This window comes from Carassius auratus, chromosome 1, assembly GCF_003368295.1.
Source record: "Carassius auratus strain Wakin chromosome 1, ASM336829v1, whole genome shotgun sequence".
Classification (NCBI taxonomy): domain Eukaryota; kingdom Metazoa; phylum Chordata; class Actinopteri; order Cypriniformes; family Cyprinidae; genus Carassius; species Carassius auratus.
The window spans coordinates 33228502-33249756 of NC_039243.1; the positions used below are offsets into that span (position 1 = coordinate 33228502).

General features: G+C 36.9%; 3 protein-coding genes and 1 non-coding gene across 4 annotated transcripts; 3 read left to right on the forward strand and 1 right to left on the reverse strand.

The window, feature by feature from the left end:
- The first annotated feature begins 1177 nt into the window (after positions 1 to 1177).
- LOC113097120 (rho-related GTP-binding protein RhoH-like) lies at positions 1178 to 2020 on the forward strand. The gene has a single exon (XM_026262641.1). The coding sequence runs from the start codon at positions 1236 to 1238 to the stop codon at positions 1812 to 1814; it is 579 nt and encodes a 192-aa protein (XP_026118426.1). The 5' UTR covers positions 1178 to 1235; the 3' UTR covers positions 1815 to 2020.
- A 4425-nt stretch (positions 2021 to 6445) lies between these two features.
- LOC113098113 (neuronal acetylcholine receptor subunit alpha-9-like) lies at positions 6446 to 12231 on the forward strand. The gene is made up of 6 exons (XM_026263424.1): positions 6446 to 6491; positions 6916 to 7061; positions 8804 to 8958; positions 9106 to 9289; positions 10198 to 10549; positions 11378 to 12231. The coding sequence occupies exons 1-6, from the start codon at positions 6446 to 6448 to the stop codon at positions 12229 to 12231; spliced, it is 1737 nt and encodes a 578-aa protein (XP_026119209.1).
- Positions 12232 to 14930: 2699 nt separating this feature from the next.
- trnar-ccg (transfer RNA arginine (anticodon CCG)) lies at positions 14931 to 15003 on the reverse strand. Its single transcript has one exon. It is a non-coding gene; the product is annotated as a tRNA-Arg (tRNA).
- Positions 15004 to 17277: 2274 nt separating this feature from the next.
- LOC113108404 (uncharacterized) lies at positions 17278 to 20178 on the forward strand. Its single transcript, XM_026271528.1, has 6 exons — positions 17278 to 17383; positions 18586 to 18764; positions 18862 to 18957; positions 19248 to 19412; positions 19500 to 19587; positions 19664 to 20178. Exons 2-6 carry the CDS (start codon positions 18598 to 18600, stop codon positions 20174 to 20176), a joined length of 1029 nt encoding a protein of 342 aa, XP_026127313.1. The 5' UTR covers positions 17278 to 17383; positions 18586 to 18597; the 3' UTR covers positions 20177 to 20178.
- Positions 20179 to 21255: the final 1077 nt, after the last annotated feature.

Below are 21255 nucleotides of genomic sequence, written 5' to 3' on the forward strand. Positions count from 1 at the left end.
TTTGATGAACAAAAATCTGTATTTTAATTATACCTTGCAATGCTTCAGAGTCTGTGAACAGCGTGTGTGTGTGTGTGTGTGAAGGGAGTTTTCTCCATCGTCCTCAAAATTTAGATTAGGTTTTCTAATATTAATAGTATTTCTTTAATGAAACACACAAGACTTTATAAATCCTGATGTCAATAAGGATATACCGTAATTTTTTAAAATCGCACATTTTCTATTTAGGAAAGAAATAGGGTATTAAATACTATAGGCCTGCTTCTCAAGAATGTTCTGTCTGACAATGTTTCCAGTATTTTTTTGTTTTGTACCGAAAAGTGTTTTCTGACTGTATTTCACTACCATTTGGTGTTTTGTGGTATTAACTGGAGCATCTGTTTGAATCATCAGTGTACTTTCCTCTCATGACAGCCATGTTGCTATTTGGAGATCCATCTTTGAGGTTGTGTTTTGTCAAAAACGCTCTTTGCAGCATTGGCCAGTAGAGTTATAAAACACAGTAACAAGTGAGCTATCGCTTTTGTGTTAAACAGCATTCTTTACAATATTATAGCCAAAAATGTAATCAACTTTAGTGGATAGCAGGGATGTTGTGAAACGGAAAAGCGATGTCTGAGGCCTGTGCTCTGTTGTATAGCAGGATATTGTGTTGATTTCACACCTTAGAATGGCGTTGTAGTATTTCTTTGGTATTTTAAAGATGTTAATTAACACAAAAATCAGGGTGAGAAAAATACGGAATTCTCATGTCATTCCAAACCTGTCTTTATTCTAATTAACACACGGAATGTTTTTAGAAAGAACAAACGACATCTGACTCCATAGACTATCACTGTTTGGACCAGAATAAAAATTTAAGAGAAAAAACTCAGGTTTGCAACGACATGAGAGTGAGTAAAAAAAAAAGAATTAATGTCTTTCTTTAAATATATGGCATATAAATCAGTGTTTTTGGATTAAAGGTGTTTTGTGATTGCATAATAGTAACTGTGTTTCTTTGTTCTTTTAATGAAGCAGGTAAAGATACAGCTGGTCTTGAATATCATAATGAACTCCGTTCCTAAACCTTCCCTGGATTACAGAGCCGAGGAGTAACTCCACGAGACTCCAGAATGCTGTGTAGCTTGCAGTGTTTTATTCTTAGTGATTAGAAGGATGTCTTCATCGTCTGTTGGACACCACTGATATTTTTTTTCACACTCATTATTATTATCAATAACTACGACAGAAGGATGGAAGAGACCTCGGTGAAATGCGTCCTGGTCGGGGACTGTGCGGTGGGTAAAACAGCACTTCTTGTACGATTCACGTCTGAAACGTTCCCAGACAGCTACAGACCTACGGTCTATGAAAACACTGGCGTTGATGTATTCATGGATGGAGTCCAGATCAGCTTGGGATTGTGGGATACAGCAGGCCATGAGACATTCCGACAAATCCGGCCCATGTCCTATCAGCAGGCCGATGTGGTTTTGCTCTGCTATTCTGTGGCAAATGCGAATTCGTTAAATAATTTGCGGCACAAGTGGATCGCTGAAGTGAGGGAACATCTCCCGAAGGTTCCTGTGCTGGTTGTTGCCACACAGACAGACCATCGTGAGATAGGCCCATATCGTGTCAACTGCACCGCGGCCTCGGAGGGCAAACAGGTGGCACAGGAGATCCGTGCCAAGGGATACCTGGAATGCTCGGCTCTCAGCAATCGTGGCGTGCAACAGGTTTTTGAGTGTGCCGTTCGGACGGCTGTTAATCGTGCACGAAGACGGACACGGTGGAGACTGATGGACCTTAACCCCTGTAAAGTCTCCTGATGCTTTTAAGAGAGCGATGTCGCTTGCTTCTCATGCATCACTAAGACACAATAGTTTCTCACACACAACACCAACTATTTCTTAACTTCTTAACACTGATATCTTGATAATGTTTACTAAAAAGACTGATTGATTGATTTTGAGTCCTCTAGAAAGGCTCTGAAATCTGACTATACATTAGACACATTACAGATATTTATTAATTACAAAGATGTGTCCTTATTGAGTATAACATGTAAAAAGACGTGTGCATCTTTTATTGCTACTGTAGATTGTGGCTCTTCAGGTTCATATTTCATTCTTGTGAATTGAAACGGAGCCTCTCAATCTGCCAAGGATTCACATTAGTTCATAATAATCAGATCACGTTCTGTAATCTTAATTTTAGATGCCGATTAAATTGGTTATGAATTTCTGATTTGCTGTCATTGCTTTTTGTCTGTGTTTTGTTGTCTTATTCTTAAAAGATTGATAGTCTTCATGAGGTCACTTAAAAAAGTAGTTGTTTAAATAAAAATTTAAAAAGAGTTTAGCTCGGTGTGCACAGCGAACCATCGGAAAATGTGTTTCAATACGTTCTGACTAAATCAACAAAAAACGTGTTATTAAAAATAAAAAATACTTTTTCTTTCTTTTTTTTAAAGGGACTTTCAGACGTATTAATGCTAAGAATAAATATGACAATCCCTTTGAGAAAGACCTCCTTCATATAATAAAGTTATTTACTGTAATATTTACTCTTACTAAAGCCCAAAAGATATATTATTATTCAAGATGTATATTAATGAGCTAAATTTATTACTACGATAACATTTTTACAATAAATTCTGTTCCAAAACAATTCTGTTCTTTCTTTCTTTTCTTTTTTTAACTGCTGAAATTTCCTGCGGACAGTGTGGGCCCTTCTGGAGGCCCCCTGGGGGTCCCCAGACCTCAATTTAAATACGCCTTGTTAAAAAGTTTTTTTACTAGAGGTTATTCCACAATGTTCCATAGCAAAAACAAAGTCTTTGACAAACAATCCATTTTTGAAGATACCTTATACACTGCAAAATCCTTAACATTAACTGCACAGAAAAAAATAGAGAGAGAACCGAGCTGTTTCTTACCTCAAACGTTCTGTTTAAATACAAAATCATGATCGTATATGTGCATAATCTCTTCTGTCGATATGCAATGAATGCATCTGCTATCTGAGATATTCAGCCACAGGTGTACGAGCGGTTTCAGAGATGTAGATTTAGGAAAGTATAGATATTACAAAATGACAAGCTGCTTTGAAAATTCTATAAGCATCAGATAATATGTAACACGTGATACATAATGTCTTTATTATGACAGTACATAGGTGCAGGATGTGAAGCGAGGATGTTATATAAAGCCATTCTGAAACACTTTATTCTGAGGTTGCAGGTTGGGTTGTCAGTGTACGTGTGATGATTATGTAGACAACAGAAAAAGAGTTCACCTTGCTTGAGCTATCAGGTTTGGACATAATATAAAAGTCATATGGCTTGATGCATAGAAGAAATCAGAGGGAAATGCACTGAATAGAGTTATTTCTAATATCCCTAACATGCAGCCTCTGGCATTTTGAGCCTTTGTCCTAAACGTTTCTTGGCAGCTGCATGTATTTGTAAATTGTTCTCAAACGAACACTCAGGCGAGATGTAAAAACACAGAAGATGTGCTCTACTACTCGCTTTATATGAAAGGAAGAGGAGAAGAAGACGTGGTTTATGGAGATGGGGTGATGTAGGCCATACTTTAGGAGAACTTAAGAGTTCAGACCCCGAAACCACATCCCAACAGGAGAACGTCTCTCTCTCTCTCTCTGAATTCACTGTGCTTCGTGGCTCCACAGAAAAGTGCTCTATCTGCATTGTGAAATACTGTGAGAATCTTATAACAAATGTTTCGTAAACTAAGGCATTCCTACGCTTTACAAAAAAAATGTTGTACTGATTCTAGAAGTCATGAGAAGAATGAAAATGAACTACATTTATACATTTAGTTTTAATCAAATAAAGGTTGAGAGTAGGTAATATAGTCAACAGGACTGTACTCAAACTGCAATATGTATAAACCACAAAAGAGGAAGTGAAAGAAGGATTTTATTTACTCCTCAATTTTAATACACTGAATGTGCAAGTGAAGCAAACATGCGTAATGATTTTTTTGTTGTTGTTGAAAAACATTTCAGTGTTTTTTGTCCATGCAATAAAAAACAAAGGGGTCCAGTGGACTTCAACTACTTAAACTGTACAAACAAAAACTTCTTTAATAGTCTTTAACTTATTCTTTAATAGTCCGCTTTTGAAATATCATGGAAATGATGACAGGATTGTCTCTACCTGAACTCTACCTTTAAAGAACTAGACTTTAAACTATAACGTGTGAACGAGAGACTGCCGAGAGATGCCTTAGTCCAAATTTGGCCAATTTACAGAGTGCTGTGGTCTGCACAACACACAAAATCAATACATGCATGCATATACACATTCGACGTATGCGACCCTACCACATTTTCTCTTTTTTACAACAGGAAACACCTGCACTGTTCTCTTACCACACGAGCGCTCTGATACACATACACACACAATCCTCCCTTAAAGCATCAAAGCCTTGCACAATCACCTCTTTATGACAGTTAAGCCAAAACTTAAGAGATTGTGCATCATCAGATAAGCCACATGTGCATTTAAGCACCTCAGGATGCTGAAATGAGCAAAAAACATTGGCAAAAATAAGCAGAGGTGTAAAAGAAACCATCACTTGAACCTCGAGGATTTTTCCACACTTTGTGTCATCTGCCCAACAGTGAGTCAGAGAGGAAGGATTGTGTGGGACAGGGAAGATACCTCTGAAAATGATACTGAAAGAATCACCTTAATTTCAGAAAATACAAAGAGAATACCCAACCTGAGTCATTTTGAGTCATTTGATTGTGTGGTTTTATCTCTAAAGATAGTTACCTGTTCTGCCGCAGTGTAACATGAACGGAAAAATGGAAGAAGAAATGGCAATTATCTAAAACGGCTTCCTTTTGAAGCAAAATCTAGCCAATATAGTCATCCCTGAGAATGATTGTCTTGACTGGAGCATTATGGGTAATGTAGTTCTGCAGCGTAATATGTCAAAGTGCACTACAGGATATGAAACGCTCCTACGCTTGAGAAAGAAAGAGAAAGATATAGACAGATGCCTCGAGAAGAACCACTTCCTGTCTTATTCCTCTCATCTCTCGTCATTTCAGACCCTACAGTCCTTGTGTGTGTGTGTGTGTGCTTGTATTCCTGCGTAGGCGCTGGGAAATATGAGGGGGCTGTCTGACACAATCTAAAGAAATTCGTTAGAAACATCCATAGGTGCATAGAAATATACATTATATATACTGATTCTTTACAGATGGGACAAAACATATCCCATGATTTGGCATGCTATTAAACATCTACGCGCCAAATTGACTTTTCAAATAAATAAATAGAGATAGAGAAATTTTTAGGCATTTATAAAATGTTCACAATATGTTGATTCAGCTTTGTCACACAGTTGCATTTTTAATAAGTAATATTGGTATCTTCCAACACCAGGACTGCTTTAAAGATTGCAAAATATGATTTTTTTTTCAGCTAACTGGAATGCTATTGTGTCAATATGTAACAATACGCTGCATTCATTTAGTTTTGTCTTGTATTATTTTGTCTTGTCTTTGTATTTTGTCTTGTTTTCTGGTAAAATAACAAAATCTTTTAAAACAAGATTAATATGTTTGATAAGCAAAAGAGATATTCAGAGAATATATTGTGTATTATATATTCGCAGGTGGATTTTTTTTAATGATTTAACTAAAATAATTCCTTGGTCCATAAACTAAATCTAGTGTAAAATATAAAAAAATAGTGCACTACTTTCACAAATGTAGTCTGAATAAATGTGTCACGTATTAGTTTATATAATTTTAATTCCTGTGCCTTATAGCCACTGAAAAAGCTCTCCAGTAAACTAATACAGGAACAATATTATTCATTCTCACTCTTTAATGAGTTTCATTTCCATGCCTGCAAAATGTATTTGTGTTGGATTTTATACCTGATGTTAATCTCTCTGTCGCCTTGATATTCATTATGTTCTTGTGTCAGCGTCAGACCTTTCTTTCTTTAAACTTCATTGTGTGTCACATTCAACCCACATGACCTGTCTGCACTTCAGATCGCTCTCTCTGTGACGGACAGGACAAACACATTCAATCACACACAGTCACAACAAACAATCCATAACCAGCATGCAGAAGATAACACATAACAAGTCTCTGCTTTTGAAAGAACAGAAGAACCCCAATATTAAACACACACTTGAATATTTCCACAGTTTCAAGAAGTGTGTGTGCGTGTGTGTGTGTGTGTGTTATGTGATACCTCAGCTCTTGTTCCAGAGAAACAGTCAGAATGACATTCAGGCCTTCTGTGTTGTACCTGACACACTGCTCTCAACATTCACCTCGCTATGGGACTCCTAACAACTTCTCTTTCCTCTGCAGCAAGTCTCTTATGACTATGGGCCGCAAATGAGCAGCAACAGCACACAATAACTGGCAGATTTTATTAGATTTTTTGCCATTCTTCTAAAAAATGAAGATCATATTTCTTCTGATTCACATTAGCATGTTGCTAAATGGTAAGTCCATGCTCCTTTTAATGTTGATGCTAAAATAATTTACTTAATCTGAATTTTGCCTAGTTTTTCTGTAAAATAACGAAACAATTTTTAAAACACGATTAATTTTGTTTGATAAGCAAAATTGTGTCAGATAAGAGATTTTCTGAGAATATATCTTGAACTAATAATATATATATAATATATATATATATATATTTTCTCATAAACCACATCTGATTAAGAAATACTTTTATAATTACATCAGATTTTAATGTATTTTGTTTATACACACACACACACACACACATATACGGTACATACAGTATATATACACTACATAAGGATTATTGTTTGTATTTCTACATATGCATTATTTTAAAGCTGTATCTCTATTATTTTATTTTAAACAATTTAAACTACATAATTCTATTTTCCTCTGTAGTTGTTTTCTCTGCTCAGGGTCGTTTTGCCCAAAAACTGCTGAACGACCTGATGGAGAACTATTCTAACGCTTTACGGCCTGTGGAGGACACAGACAAGACCCTTAACGTGACTCTACAGATCACACTCTCACAGATCAAAGACATGGTGAGCACTAAACACACACCTATTTAACCTCATGCTTTCACTGAATGATAACAGAATGAGGTTACAGCTACATGCATCTGAGCTTCTGCAGAAACAGTGGGTTTGAGATCACTTCTGTTGGTTGGGCATACAGTATATCTCACCAGCAATACACCCACACACTGTCCGACTGGCCTTGATGTGGCATTGCACATACATGTTCTGATCATACTTCGGCGACTTAATGCTGAAACCGCAAAGATTGCACAATTGCCCCGAATTTTTAGTCTTTGAAAATGCATGCCTAGTTTAAATTCACACTCATTCAGGCCGAGTGCTTAAATAGCAACAGTGAACTACTAATGAATATATCGGAAGCATTTGCTAATGGTGCCTAGCCTTTAAAAAAGCATGTTCTCACTGGTGAAGCATGCATTGCATGTTTTTGCTTTAGCACAGATTTTACATTGGACATTTTCTGCTGTTTACATAAACAATTCATTAATCAAAATGAATACACAGCCTCTTTGAAGAATGCATCAGTGGAGAAAAATGATTTCTGTACAAATAAATGTGAGTTATCCATTGCAGTTATAACTTTAGGTGTCTAGGTTGTGTGGATCCTCTTCTCATTAACCCTCTGTATCCTGTGACACTGTAAACAGTATATGTGTGTATGTATAGTGTGACTAATGTATAACACTATCTACAAAGTGTGCCACTGCTGATCATGTTTATCCTCCCTTCAAAGTGTTTATTCAGTGCATGTGTGATGAAGTAACCTACTAATAAGATTTGTGTTACTCATAATAGTTTTTAGATATTTTCTACTTATTTTCACAAAAGTAGTTTCTGCTTTAAAATAAGGAGAATAAGAATGTGTGTGTGTGTATGTGTGTGTGTGTGTGTGTGTGTGTGCATAGTGTACCAATTTAAGTAAAACACTGGTTTAGCAAATTTTAACTCAATAACATCTGACTTTACACACAATGTCACAAGTTAGATTATTTGACTATTTGTCTAAAATTAATGCAGAATCTTTTTCATTTTATGCCATTTATTTGCTTTCCATTTTCAAAATATTTGTTTATTTCCAGATGATTTTCAGTATGGTTTCAGACACACATGCACTGTTACGCACTATTGTAATACTTAAGAAAACAACAGAGTAGATCAAAACATTGTTTAACTGCGGTTATTGCTCTCGTGTGGTTTTATGTCCAGTGTCTGTGGATGATGGTTATATAAGACATTGTTTATCTGCGTTCCAGAAAGATTTCCACCCTGATCAAACCCAATCAAATATTAATTTACTGAACCCGAGGAGTACTTTTAACCAATGAGATGTGATATGTAGAAGGCATTAAGTGCAGCCTAAGGGTTCAGACTTTCTTCGCTCTCATTCTTCATTGTTGTGAGAAAGTGTTTCATGTACAACAACAACGGAGCAAGACCCTGTGCGACTGAATACATGTTCTTAACAAACCATACTGTTACCTCAAAGAAAAGTAGATATTTGAACATTGAAGCACATGAGGTTTCAAACTCCAAAAAGGCATAAAGGTGGTGCAAAAGTAATCCTCAGTCCATAAATCTTCTGTGATGAGAAATAGACTTGGGAGATTATTCACTCACAACACACACAGAGCCCAGGTCCAAAATGGTGACACATAAACAACATAAATTCTTAGATTTTATAGTTTGGTATGATTTGGCTGGTGTGTGTCTGTAAATGACTGTTTGTGCTTGACTCTTTGTGCCAGGATGAAAGGAACCAGGTGCTGACCACATACCTCTGGGTGCGTCAGATCTGGCATGATGCTTATCTGAGCTGGGATAAAGATGAGTATGACGGACTTGAGGTCATCCGAATACCCGGCAACCTCGTTTGGAGACCGGACATCGTTCTGTATAACAAGTGAATACATATACATACAATACCATGCATAAAACAGGAAAAAATAATGTGGAATTTAAACATTCTCATCTAGACAGCATGCTCAGATTTGATTGATAGACACAAGGAAGACTGAATTATTGCTCTCTATGTTCATTTTTTGCTCAGCGCGGATGAGGAGGACTCCTCGGGACCCCCAGACACGAATGTGGTGTTGAGGTATGATGGTGAGATCACTTGGGACTCCCCTGCCATCACCAAGAGTTCCTGTAGGGTGGACGTCTCTTATTTCCCCTTTGATAGTCAGGAGTGCAACCTGACCTTTGGCTCCTGGACCTACAATGGCAACCAGGTATATGCACTGGACAGGTGTACTGCAACTATATGCATTCTTGTTTTGCCTAAATAATTGCTTTTTATATCTGAATACACACTGTTATGTCACAATCTATCAATGTAACTCACAATCTGAAGGTATGAACAGGTGCATTTGTAACACATTTGAATTCAATTAGTCAACTGTTGTTCACCCAAAAACGAACCTTCTGTCATTATAAGAAAAAACAAAACATGGATGAATATCTTTCAGCTGTTGAACGCTATCTTTAAATATTTTGAAGGATGTTGGTAATAAAACAAATTATGCGTCTATTTCAGACACAGAATGAAAAATAAAATTGCAAATTTTCCCCTTAACAAGTCTGACTATTTTTCTCACAACTGTCTTTTTTCTCAGAATTGTGAGACATGAACTCACTTATAAACATTAAAAATATTTTTCCCTTCAGAATTGGATTCATAACTTGCAAGTTCATATCTCAAAATTTGGAGAAAAGAAGTCAAATTTGAGATATAAACTTGCACGTGCAAGATAAACATTTTCTCACAACTGAGAGTTTATATCACCCAATTCTGAGAAATAAAAGTCTGAATTATGAGAAAAAAAAGTCACAATTAAATTATTTTTGTTCGGTGGCTTCCATAAGGGTGAATTACTAATGGCAGAAATGTCATTTGTGGGTGAACTACAGAAACCCAACATCAACAGATTATGAGATGAAATCAGAATATATACAAACACAAAGCAGGGAAGAATATTAACAATTGCATAAAACAAGTCTTCATGCATGGGAACCTCATTTCAACTGCTCATAAAAAGCATAAAAAGAAATTGAACCTTTAAAGAAGAAAAAAATATTTGCATATAAAAGAGAGAGTTGTCCCGTACTTAAAGTCCCATCATGTCCACTGTAACCCCAGGTGGACATCGCTATGGGCATGGAGGGTGGAGACCTTTCAGACTTTGTGGAAAATGTGGAATGGGAGTGTCATGGCATGCCGGCGGTTAAGAACGTCATAATGTACGGCTGCTGCTCGGACCCATACCCTGACATAACATACACAGTCCTGCTCAAGCGGCGTTCTTCCTTCTACATCTTCAACCTCCTCCTGCCGTGTTTCCTCATCTCTTTCCTGGCTCCGCTGGGCTTCTACCTGCCAGCTGATTCTGGGGAGAAGGTCTCACTGGGGGTGACGGTGCTGCTGGCTCTGACTGTGTTTCAGCTGATGGTGGCTGAGAGTATGCCGCCTTCTGAGAGCGTTCCTCTAATTGGTGAGTTTACAGTAGAGCAGAACAGCTCATTTTAATTGCTCTCTGGCTGTAGACACAAAAGTGATAACCATATGTCACTATAGTGGCTCTGTTGGCCCTCTAGTGGAAGTTGCAATAACTATCAACTCGTTTGTGAAGTGAAACTAGAGTATTTAGTAAGTGCTAGGTAGCAACTAATAACATGTAATCTGGATTACGTAATCAGATTCAAAAAATTAAGTACTCGTGATTAGATCATATTACATTTTAAAACACTCACAATGCAACTACAGTTACTTTGTATTACATATTACAATTGCATTACATTACAAACACATTAAACTGCTCAAATTCACGTTATTTCTAAATGTTGGTTAGACTTTTTGCTTTGCTATGATTTGATTTATAAGCATTTCTTAAAAAAAAAAAAAAACTTCATGAACCCCAGTTTGGGAAACCTTGATGTAATGTGATGTAATGCTTAATGCACTTAATGTTGTTAATAACAACAAAGAGAATATATTTTCTTTCTATTAATTTTTTTTTTTTTCAATATGGTATAATATTATCCTATTTAAAACAATGTTTCATGTAATCTACCCAGCACTATCAATATGATTTAATATGACTCTCCACTGGAAATTGATTATATGATTATATTTATATATATTTATATAAATATATATAAATATAATCATGCAAAAAAAAAAAAAAAAAAGCTATACTGTCATTGAAAAGTGGACATACAGACAGTACTTTTCGAGTGCATATGATTGTCAGGTCCAACCACTGATTGTGTGATCGTATAGCTTCTTTACTATTTATCCCTTCTTTGTGTCTTTCCTATAGGAAAATACTACATTGCAACTATGACCATGATTACAGCCTCTACCTCTTTGACTATCTTTATCATGAATATACACTTCTGTGGAGCGGAAGCCAAACCTGTGCCCCATTGGGCCAAAGTCCTGATAATAGACTACATGTCAAAGATCTTCTTTGTGTATGAGGTAGGAGAGAACTGCACTACAGCTGAAAGCGACCAAGGCCCGTTGTTCCCTGAAGACCCACTGACCAGCTTGGAGAGAGACGGGTATTTAGACAAAGGATTTTATAGAGACTGTCACCATGATGAGAGCAACCAAAGGCAGTTTAACGGCTACAGCCACAGAGATCACCGGCATGGGAATGGGTACCGTCAAAACAACAGTGCCAATCGGCATCATAGGCATGACCAGCAAAGGAGGACCCGCTCATCTTCAAATTCCCCTGTCCGACATCCAAAATACACACACTACATTGGTCGAGATGGAAGCGAAAAGCTCCCGCTAACAAGCCAGGAGAAACTCAAAGATAGCGAAATCTCTATTCCGGAAAAACTTAATGGATACACCTATGATCCCGGAAATGGCTATCTCAGTGGAGTCGCCTATCAACATGACAATAGCTACGGCAAACCCTTTGGAGCAGATAGTTACAATAAAACCACCAGTGGCCCAGGATCTGTATGCCCCTGTGGCCAACATCAGAAAGTGGTGCGAAACATTGAGTACATAGCTAACTGTTTCAGAGAGCAGAGGGGACACCAGGCCAAAGGAGCTGAGTGGAAGAAGGTAGCCAAGGTGATGGACAGATTCTTCATGTGGGTGTTTTTCATCATGGTCTTCCTCATGAGTATCCTTGTCATGGCCAAGGCAACCTAGAGCCGTCTACACCTTAACTCTTTCCCCACCAGCGTTTCCCCACCAGTTGTCAGCCACCCCCATCAATTTTGCTCATTTTTGCAAAAATGTCATGGCTCCCAGAATATTTTATTGTTTGAATATCTGAACATGCAAAATGTCAAAAGAAAGAATAGAGCCTTTGCTTTGAACAAGCAAAAAAAAAAAAAGTTTAATGTAGCTTCATGCATTCCTTTATTTTCAGCACCTTTCATCAAAAAGCAACTTTTTTTTTACAAAAAGCTGATAATTATTTTTTATTTCTTTGTTTTTTTGTCAGACTACGTCTGTATGGAATTCAGATAGATGATTAAAACATAGATGGAGCAGAAAGCTTCCATCAACACACAACCAAAGCTTCATAGCCGTGAAACACGTTCTAGATTAACATTTAATTCGGTAACGTTAGGCAGTTTTGATTTAAACGCCGTTTAATGATTGATGATCATGTTCATTTCATATGCAATCGTTGTTTCTGGTTCTTCTTCACCATGTTTTGATTCAGGGATTCTTTCAGAAGATGTGTAATAGCGCCTCCTACTGTATAACAGTGGAAACATGGCAAGCCAGAAAATTCCACGAATGGCGGGGAAAGAGTTAAAGAAGCAATCAATTGATTATATATTTGCTAACACTATATGTGTCAAAAGAACAGTTAGTTACTGATTCTTACATATTTTTTCAAACAGTAATTCCTATAATCCTGTATTTGTTGGCAAATTGGTTCATGTTCTACATTCAGCTTAATATGTGGTCTACACTTACTGCACGACTCTCTCACTTTCTTCATTGTTTAATTTGTTCTTTCCACTGAAGAAGATTCCCTGGTTGTAACAGTTAAATAAATGGCATTAATATTTCAGGTGTAGACTTGTTCCCACATGTGTATGTGTAGAGTAACACAATCTTTGTCTGGTACGGACACACATTAATAATGCACAATTAACCCTGCACATGCACATGGACAGACATCCACACTAATGCACATTAAAAATGCATAAATAGACCAGTCTAGAATGTCGACCACACATAAATACAGTGCAAAACTTGACCAGTGCTAACATATTATCTCATCAGAGAAATATATTTTCTTGTGTTAACTCATTTCTTTGATGTGCTGTGCTCGTTTCTCGTTCTCTGCTTACAACTGTCTTTTACAAATGGTGCTACACCAATACAAAAACACAGAATCTTAGAACAACTGCTCATAAAAGGAGAATGGAATGAGAATGAAAAGAGTAAGAAAGTGAGTAAAAATAAACACTGTCACCTCAGACTGCCTACTAATACCTGATTATATGGAGACATATCAATTAATTAATCTGGGTAAGTACTAAACCAAGCCTTGCATGAAAACGAACAGCTAAAATCTAGATTGATGCAAAGACTTGAATAGGTGCTGGCCTTGACCTCTGTCTTCTTATTAAGCCGTAACATAAGGAAAATAGTTTTTCTGGGTCATAGACATACCTGTTTCAACTGAGAGTATCTCAACAGCCATTTATGACCACTTTATTTATTCTAATCCCACATTGATCTAAACTCACAGTGTGTGTAGTCTCCAGACTAACAGCATCCCAGACACCAATATTTCAACAAATCCTAAATAATGAATCAATGTCTTGCCATCTGAGATTGCAGTGTGGAGATAAATGTTAGAATCATTACATTTTGTAATATTACAGCACACTTTGAGTGTATATTACTGTTAATTGTTTGCTTGACAAACATTTTAGAATATTAATTTATTGATCTAAAGACCATTTATATATTATATATATTTATTTTTGCATTTTTCATGAACGAGGCATTGATTTGAAATAATCACCCTGGAATTTCTTGCACAGTCCGTGCAGCCCGGCAATGACAAACCATTTATAATTTTTGCAATCATTCCAACTGGTGCTCCGAGAAAACCTGCAATAAAAAATTTTAAAAAATAGAAAAGTTCAAAAACAGGCATACCCATTACAAAGTATCTCATCTGGTATCAGGTATTTCAGTGTGTCAGTCCAGGTTCAATTTAAGTTGAGTCAGTCAATGGCATCTGTGGCATATTATTGGCAAAATGTAAAAATTTTAAGATTTCCAAATTGCCTCTATGAATATATATTTAATATGGCATTTCATGAGAAATCCAGTGACTTTGTCATGTTTTCATTTCATTGTTATTTTATTGTAAGATAAATGATGTAAAATATAAAATACCCGTGCATTTCAATAACAGTTGAATATATACGTGCTTTGTATATATTCTCAGGCTGAGATGGGACATGCACATTCAGGACAGATGCGCTTACTCACAGTATAGCGCACACAAAACTGTCAGAGCTTAAATGCAAACTATATCTCCACTTGCCATGGCTGTGAGCTGCTGCTTTGAAAAAGCATTCTGCAATTTCTTGCACAGCTAACTTAAATGTAGCCCACTGCAGATGGGACTTGAACCCACAATCCCCAGCTCCAGAGGCTGATGCCTTATCCATTAGGCCACTGGGCCACTTGTTTGATGTGTTTTCGCAGCCTGAACGGGCAGGCCTGAGGCGTTCTCTGACAGTGTAATGCACACAAAACTGCCAGAACTACACAAAATTCAGTTACAAGTTGCCATTGATATTCTGCATTGATAGAAGCATCCTAGGATTTCTATCACAGCCATCTTAAAGGTAAATCACCGCAGACGACCCAGGTGGGACTTGAACCCACAATCCCCAGCTCCGGAGGCTGATGCCTTATCCATTAGGCCACTGGGCCACATATGAGGGCAGTTTAGTGCAAGAAATATGGTAATTCCACCTTTCTCTATGGCTATGCTGCTTTGAAAGAAGCATCCTGGAATTTCTTTCAAAGCGATCTTAAAAATAAATCACCAAAGATTTGAACCCACAATCTCCAGCTCTGAGAGCTGATGCCTTATCCATTAGGCCAAATGTAAGCTCATCTCAGCAAGTTTTTTTTTATGGGCTTTTATGAGCTCACTTTTTTTTGGGGGGGGGGGGGGGGGAAGTAAGTGTCAATGTTTTTTTTTATGTATCTCTACAGTATTTTTTATTTTTATTGAAGGGGAATGGTTAGGGTTAGGTTGTGTAGTTATAATTACAATACAATAGGTCTGTCTTTGATGTTAAAGTAATTTATTGCATGTTTCATTTACATTTTTTTACATTTAGCTGACGCTTTTATCCAAAGCGACTTACAATTGCTATATATGTCAGAGGTCGCACGCCTTTTTATTTATTTTATCTTTATATTATTTCATAATATTTTAAAACATTATGGGTTTTCTCAAAAAATGAATGTTTGCTGTACTGTTACTGCAATGCATTACTGTTTAAATAGGCTGAAACACTTGTTAAATCGATGTATTGTTTTGAAGGAATTACAGTTCCTACAGTTCCTAAAAAGAGTAGATGTCACCGCCATAGACATCATATAAGTAGACGCCCTATTGGCCGCTGGGCGACGAGATTTGCGGCCGCCATCTTGAACCGGTCGTACTCCTAGTTTCGTTGCGTAGCAGCAGTTAAGATGCCAGATCACTGTGCAGCATTTTCCTGTTCTGATCGGCGGACCTTCGCAAGTACGGCTCGGGATTACTTTTCACAAGTAAGATTTAACATTACTATTATTACTACTATTGTTATTTGTGTTTGCGCACGTGATTTCAGGAAGTAATGTATATTAACCCTCTGATGGTCTTCGTTTCCTGTCCACACTCGTGTTTTTTGACAATAACATTTAATTTTGTAACAAGATAATATATATATTTTTTTTAAATGTAATTTTACTCTGTTTGTTAATGTTTTTACTCAACATTCGTGCAGTTTTTGGAGGATTTATGATATCTTCTAAATTTCTATAAATAAATATTTATTTAAATAGGCTTTTTACGAAAAAAAACCCAGCATTTTATGTAAAATTTACTTTATAAAAGACACAGATTTCTAACTTTCATTCATGGGGATAACATGGATAATTTTAAATTATTTAATGTAACATTTATACCCATTTTTTGGAAAATGAAGTTTTAAAATAAATAAAAAAATCACTTTTAACCACTAGATGGCTATAGAGCTCTACTATATGCTATTTGACTACCTGAAAGATATCTTTTCACAAGTTGGATTCAGTTGGATTCATATCTAAATATTATAAAATTACAATTATAACAAAAATAAATAAAAAATTTTGTCTCATCCTGTCATCTCACTCTCTCTCCCTCTTGGGTGGTTCTGCATTTTGCATGATTTTTTTTTAAATAATTATAAGAGAGCAGTTGTCTTATAACCTCACAAGTGTGTGTGTGTGAGAGAGATGGAGAGAGAGGGAGGGAGGGAGAAGTGTGTGTGTGTGTGTGTGAGATGGGGAGAGAGAGAGAGTGAGGGAGAAGTGTGTGTGTGTGTGTGTGAGAGAGAGAGAGAGAGAGAGGGAGAGAGAACCAGAGAGAGTGTATATGTCACAAATTATAATAAATTGTTTCTTCAACTTATTAAAATATCTTATTTTACTGCAACTATCTGTTTCTGCTTCTTTATCATACTTATAGTGTGTGATTTATAAATATCCTACCTCACATATTTAGATTTTGGGCATCTGGTCACTTATATATTATATCAGAATATAATATGTCACTGTAAAGCATATTATGTATATTAAAATACGCTGAATCATGTGTCCTGTACCATAGCTGCATGAATGACCTTTGCAGCAAAAAACCCCGCGTCAAAATCAGTTAGGTATTCAGTGAGATATGATTAATTTAATGCGCTAACAGCTCATTGCACCTGGCAAACAAGTTACACTGAGTGGAGCTGGCGACCGGTCCAAGATGGCGGCTCCACGGCTCGTTCGTGCCAATAGGCAGTAGCGTTCGATGGGGCGTCTACCTATATATGTCTATGGTCACCGCGACCCAAAAGTGTATGAGTTGCTCGTGTTCAATAGGTGGCGGTAATGACCCAAAGTTGTGAGCGGCCGTTAAACACGAAGAAGAAGAATCTCCAATCAGCGAGCGACTCTACTCAGTTTGAACGCGAAGCGGTTTGTTATAATGGTGATCAGTTCGGTTCATATTTGACATTCATTTATTAATAATACCGAGAAGAGTTCTGCATGTCAATAACACGCTGTAGAGGTACAATCAGTTGGCATCATATTAACGCTTTCAATTTTTTAAAACATGCGCATCGTAGTGCAGATGTTTCATGTAACGTTACAAAAGTTAGCGGTTAGCTTTAGCTTTTAGCGTTTTCTCTCGAAAATGAAGTTATCATTTCGACTTTTTTAATTTTACAAGCATTTTTTTTATTTAATTTACATTGCCATTTTCAGTAACCGAAAACAGTTTGTACTCCAAATGTGTATATTTGAAACCGTTTGGTGTTTAGTTCAAGTTCATCGTTAGCTCGTGTTGATTTTTAGCGCCGTTAGGTTGTTTGTTTTGGTATGATCACTTTCAGCTACACTTATCTAGAAGAATAATATTACAAATAAGCCTAAACCATCTAGGCAAGTCAGTTAAATAATGCCACTTTAATTTTTGTTTACATGAAGAGATTTTTAGATCATCTCCTCTTTTATTTATTTATTACATGGACAATGCATATTAATAAACATTTCTGTCAATATGCCAGGTTTAATTTGTTAGCATTACTTTTACAGCCTTTGTTTAATAAAACTTTTCATGTTTATATTAGTTTACAGTGCACTGATTATTGCAGAACCTGATTTTACCAAGTGAGACATGTTCCTGGGACAACATCGTTGTTGACCCTGGAACAACATTGTGATTAACCAATCAGATTTGAAGAACTTGTTTATAGATTTTGTGAAGTTTACGCTTAAAATCACTGTTTGGTGCTTGTACATCAGTGTCATTCATCTATCATTTCCTCTGATTTTATGGATTACTCATGGTTAAGGTTAGGTTTAGGTGTAGGGATATGGTTATGAATATATTTTTGGAGTAAAATGTTGTTCCAGGGTCAACAAAATATGTTGACCTAGGAACACATCGAACTTGGCAAAATCAGGACGTGCCTGATTATTCTTAACTGATCTTTAAGTATTAGTAAATGTTGAAATTAATATTATCTAAAGTATTGTTCGTTATTAGTACGTGCTAACGGTTTAAAAATGAAACCTTGTTTTAAGTGTAACTAACATTAGGAATGACCTGTTACTAATAAAACAAAGGAATTATATTGAAATTTCACAACATTGCATTTTGAAGTTCCTTTTTTTTTCTACATTTGAAAACATGATCTTGCCTTTACGTTTATATGCACTAATTTTAATTTATTTTATAATAATTGTTTAATTCTACTCTGTCTGTAGTAAAGCTCCAAGATGAATGCAAGAGGAAGAAATGGGCCGTTGTTTATCAAGACGTACAGTAAAAGAATGCGAAAGGTGGAGCCGTGGTTCTCTCCTGACCTGAAGAAAGCAGCTTTCTCGTTTTCAAGCACTCTTTCATCAGATCAGTCCATAACAGAGACCACACAACCCAAGAAACGGTAAAACACACATGCATGCATTTAATCCTTAACTGTGGTTTAAAATTTCTATAGGGAAGCTGATATTATCAATGACAGTTCCTTTGTCTGTGAATAGGAGAATAAGAGAAAGAGCTTCCCGTCCTGCCAAGAGCAAAGGCATGACTGCTATAAAGGAGAACGAGGAAAACTACTCACCGTCCTCATTGTTCAGGTCTGGACTATGGCAAAACAGCACACTAGAACACACAGTTCACTAACATTGTGCAGAACAGATGAAATATCCACAGCGAATACATTAAACTTGCTTGCATATTGGCCGTGTATTAGTGGCTTATGCTGCATGAGCATATTTTAGATCCTTTAATCCATCCCATACCTAAATTTAACAACTACCTAACTAACTATAAATAAGCAGTAATTAGGAGTTTGAGTCTAAAGTCATAGATGACCGTTAGTTAACAGTGTTTACCTTCACTGTACCGTATGGCTTTGTTTCTGCAGAAAGAAGACAAATGCAAAACCATCAGTGAGGACGACAGCTGTGAGGAAGACTCGAACGGCAAAAACAAATAAACCGATCATTCTCAGCAGCAGTGAAAATGAGGATGACTCCTGTATGATAAAGAAAAGAATTCGTCCGAAAACGTCTGCTGGTGAATGTGCTGGGTGAGGCTTGTTATACATTTAGTAAAAAAAAAAAAATCACTGCTGCTTGACTTTGTTTGAGTGAAATATTGTTTTGTATCTGTGTAGTGCTGAGAAAGTGTTCGGCGCTCAATGTTTGCCTAAGTTCGTCACACATCGCAGAAGACCACCAGCACCCATCCAAACCAATCCGATCGTAAGTAACAGTCTGCAAGGGGGGTTCTTGGTTTCTATTGGATTGGCATTAAAACAGTTTTTTTCTTTCCCTCTAGTCTGTTGATGATTCCTTAGATGACTTTCTTCCTCCATTCTCCCAAAACAAGCGGAAGCCGCTTCACATGGGCTCCAATAATCATGCTGCTCTCAAGAACCGCGTGGCTCTGGCTGAAGTCTCGTTCAATGACAGCGATGACCAGCAGCTCCCAAGTAAACGTCCTCTGCTGTCGAGTACACCTTCTCTGGTCTGCAGACGGCTCCAAACCTTACCAGAGCGCTCCATCAGTGAGATCTCCTCCCTCAGCTTTGATGAACTTCACCAGCCTGCAGAAAACAACTACAGCCTTCATAATCTGAAGAATATGAAAGCGTGTGACCACACAAGTCACCAACTCACAAACCCAGGGATCTCCTCGGGAGAGAGAGTGATGGAGCAGAAGGAAGGAGAACGGGATGCAGTTGTGGAAGAGAGAGCTGGGGATGGAGAGAGGGATAAAAAAGGAAATCCTGGATGCGTTTCACGACAGTCACGTCTAGAATCTTTAGCAGACGAGTTAAAGGAGAGGTGAGTAATGCCTCTTTATTCACAAAGTGAAAACTCTTACACTTGTGATTTATGATTATTAATTTTTTATTATTATAGTGAGATTTTTTTTGGCCGCAAACGTTTACATGTCCAGTCAAAAGTTTGGAAACCTGTGTGTAAAAACCTGTCGGTTCCACTTTTTGAGCATAGACGTGAAAATGACATTTCCAGCTTGAACGGTTTTAAACAGTGCCACAGACTTAAGGTTGGTCTTTTTTCAAAACAGACACTTGGCAGGTTATTGTAGAAGTGAAAAAGTTATAATGGTTATATAACAAAAAAGTTATGTTTATGAAAATATAAAAACAGTTATTTTATATAAAATTCATATTTTACAAAACATGTTTTACTCTAAAACTGCTAGAAAATCTACATTCTGAACAAGTTATATTCCAAATTTGAGGTTGATATCTCAAAAAATTAATGGGCACCCAACCCCATTAGTGACCATTTAAGGGAGCCTTCATTTGCATAAATGGTTTAAGTGACCCGAGACATGTTTTTACATACTTTTCTCAATATTTATGAAGTAGACCTCACAATCAGAAGTATTAAGGCTCAGTATGGCAGTATTTGATTTCAATTCAACCTCAAAAAACACATAAAAGACATGCTATGAAAAACCTTGGACTTATAGTTCTTAATGCATTCAAAAAGGATAATCTATTGTTTTTTTTCTATATATTCAAAACAGACCCTTTTTAAATAAGTTCCCGTTGTTTTGTTTCATATATAGGTGTCGCAAAGTGGATGTAGCCGTAATGCTAAAAAAAATAGACGTCTCGGATCATCTGTTGGTGCAAAGCTGCGTCAGGGAACGAGAAGAGAAAATCTCCTCTGATTGCTTGGAGTCGTCTGTGGCAGCAAACAGCCAAACCTATATAACTGTATCATCCAGCTGCTCCTCTCTATCCAAACCATCACTCTATCTCTCCTCAAAGTCTCCGTCCACTTCCCCTTTTGCTGGAGCTGTTTGTTCAAAGCAGTCTCTTATTGGGCGTCTTAAGGCTGAATGTCTGTTATCTTCCCTCGCTGTCAGCGTTCCACGTCTGGACTTGGATG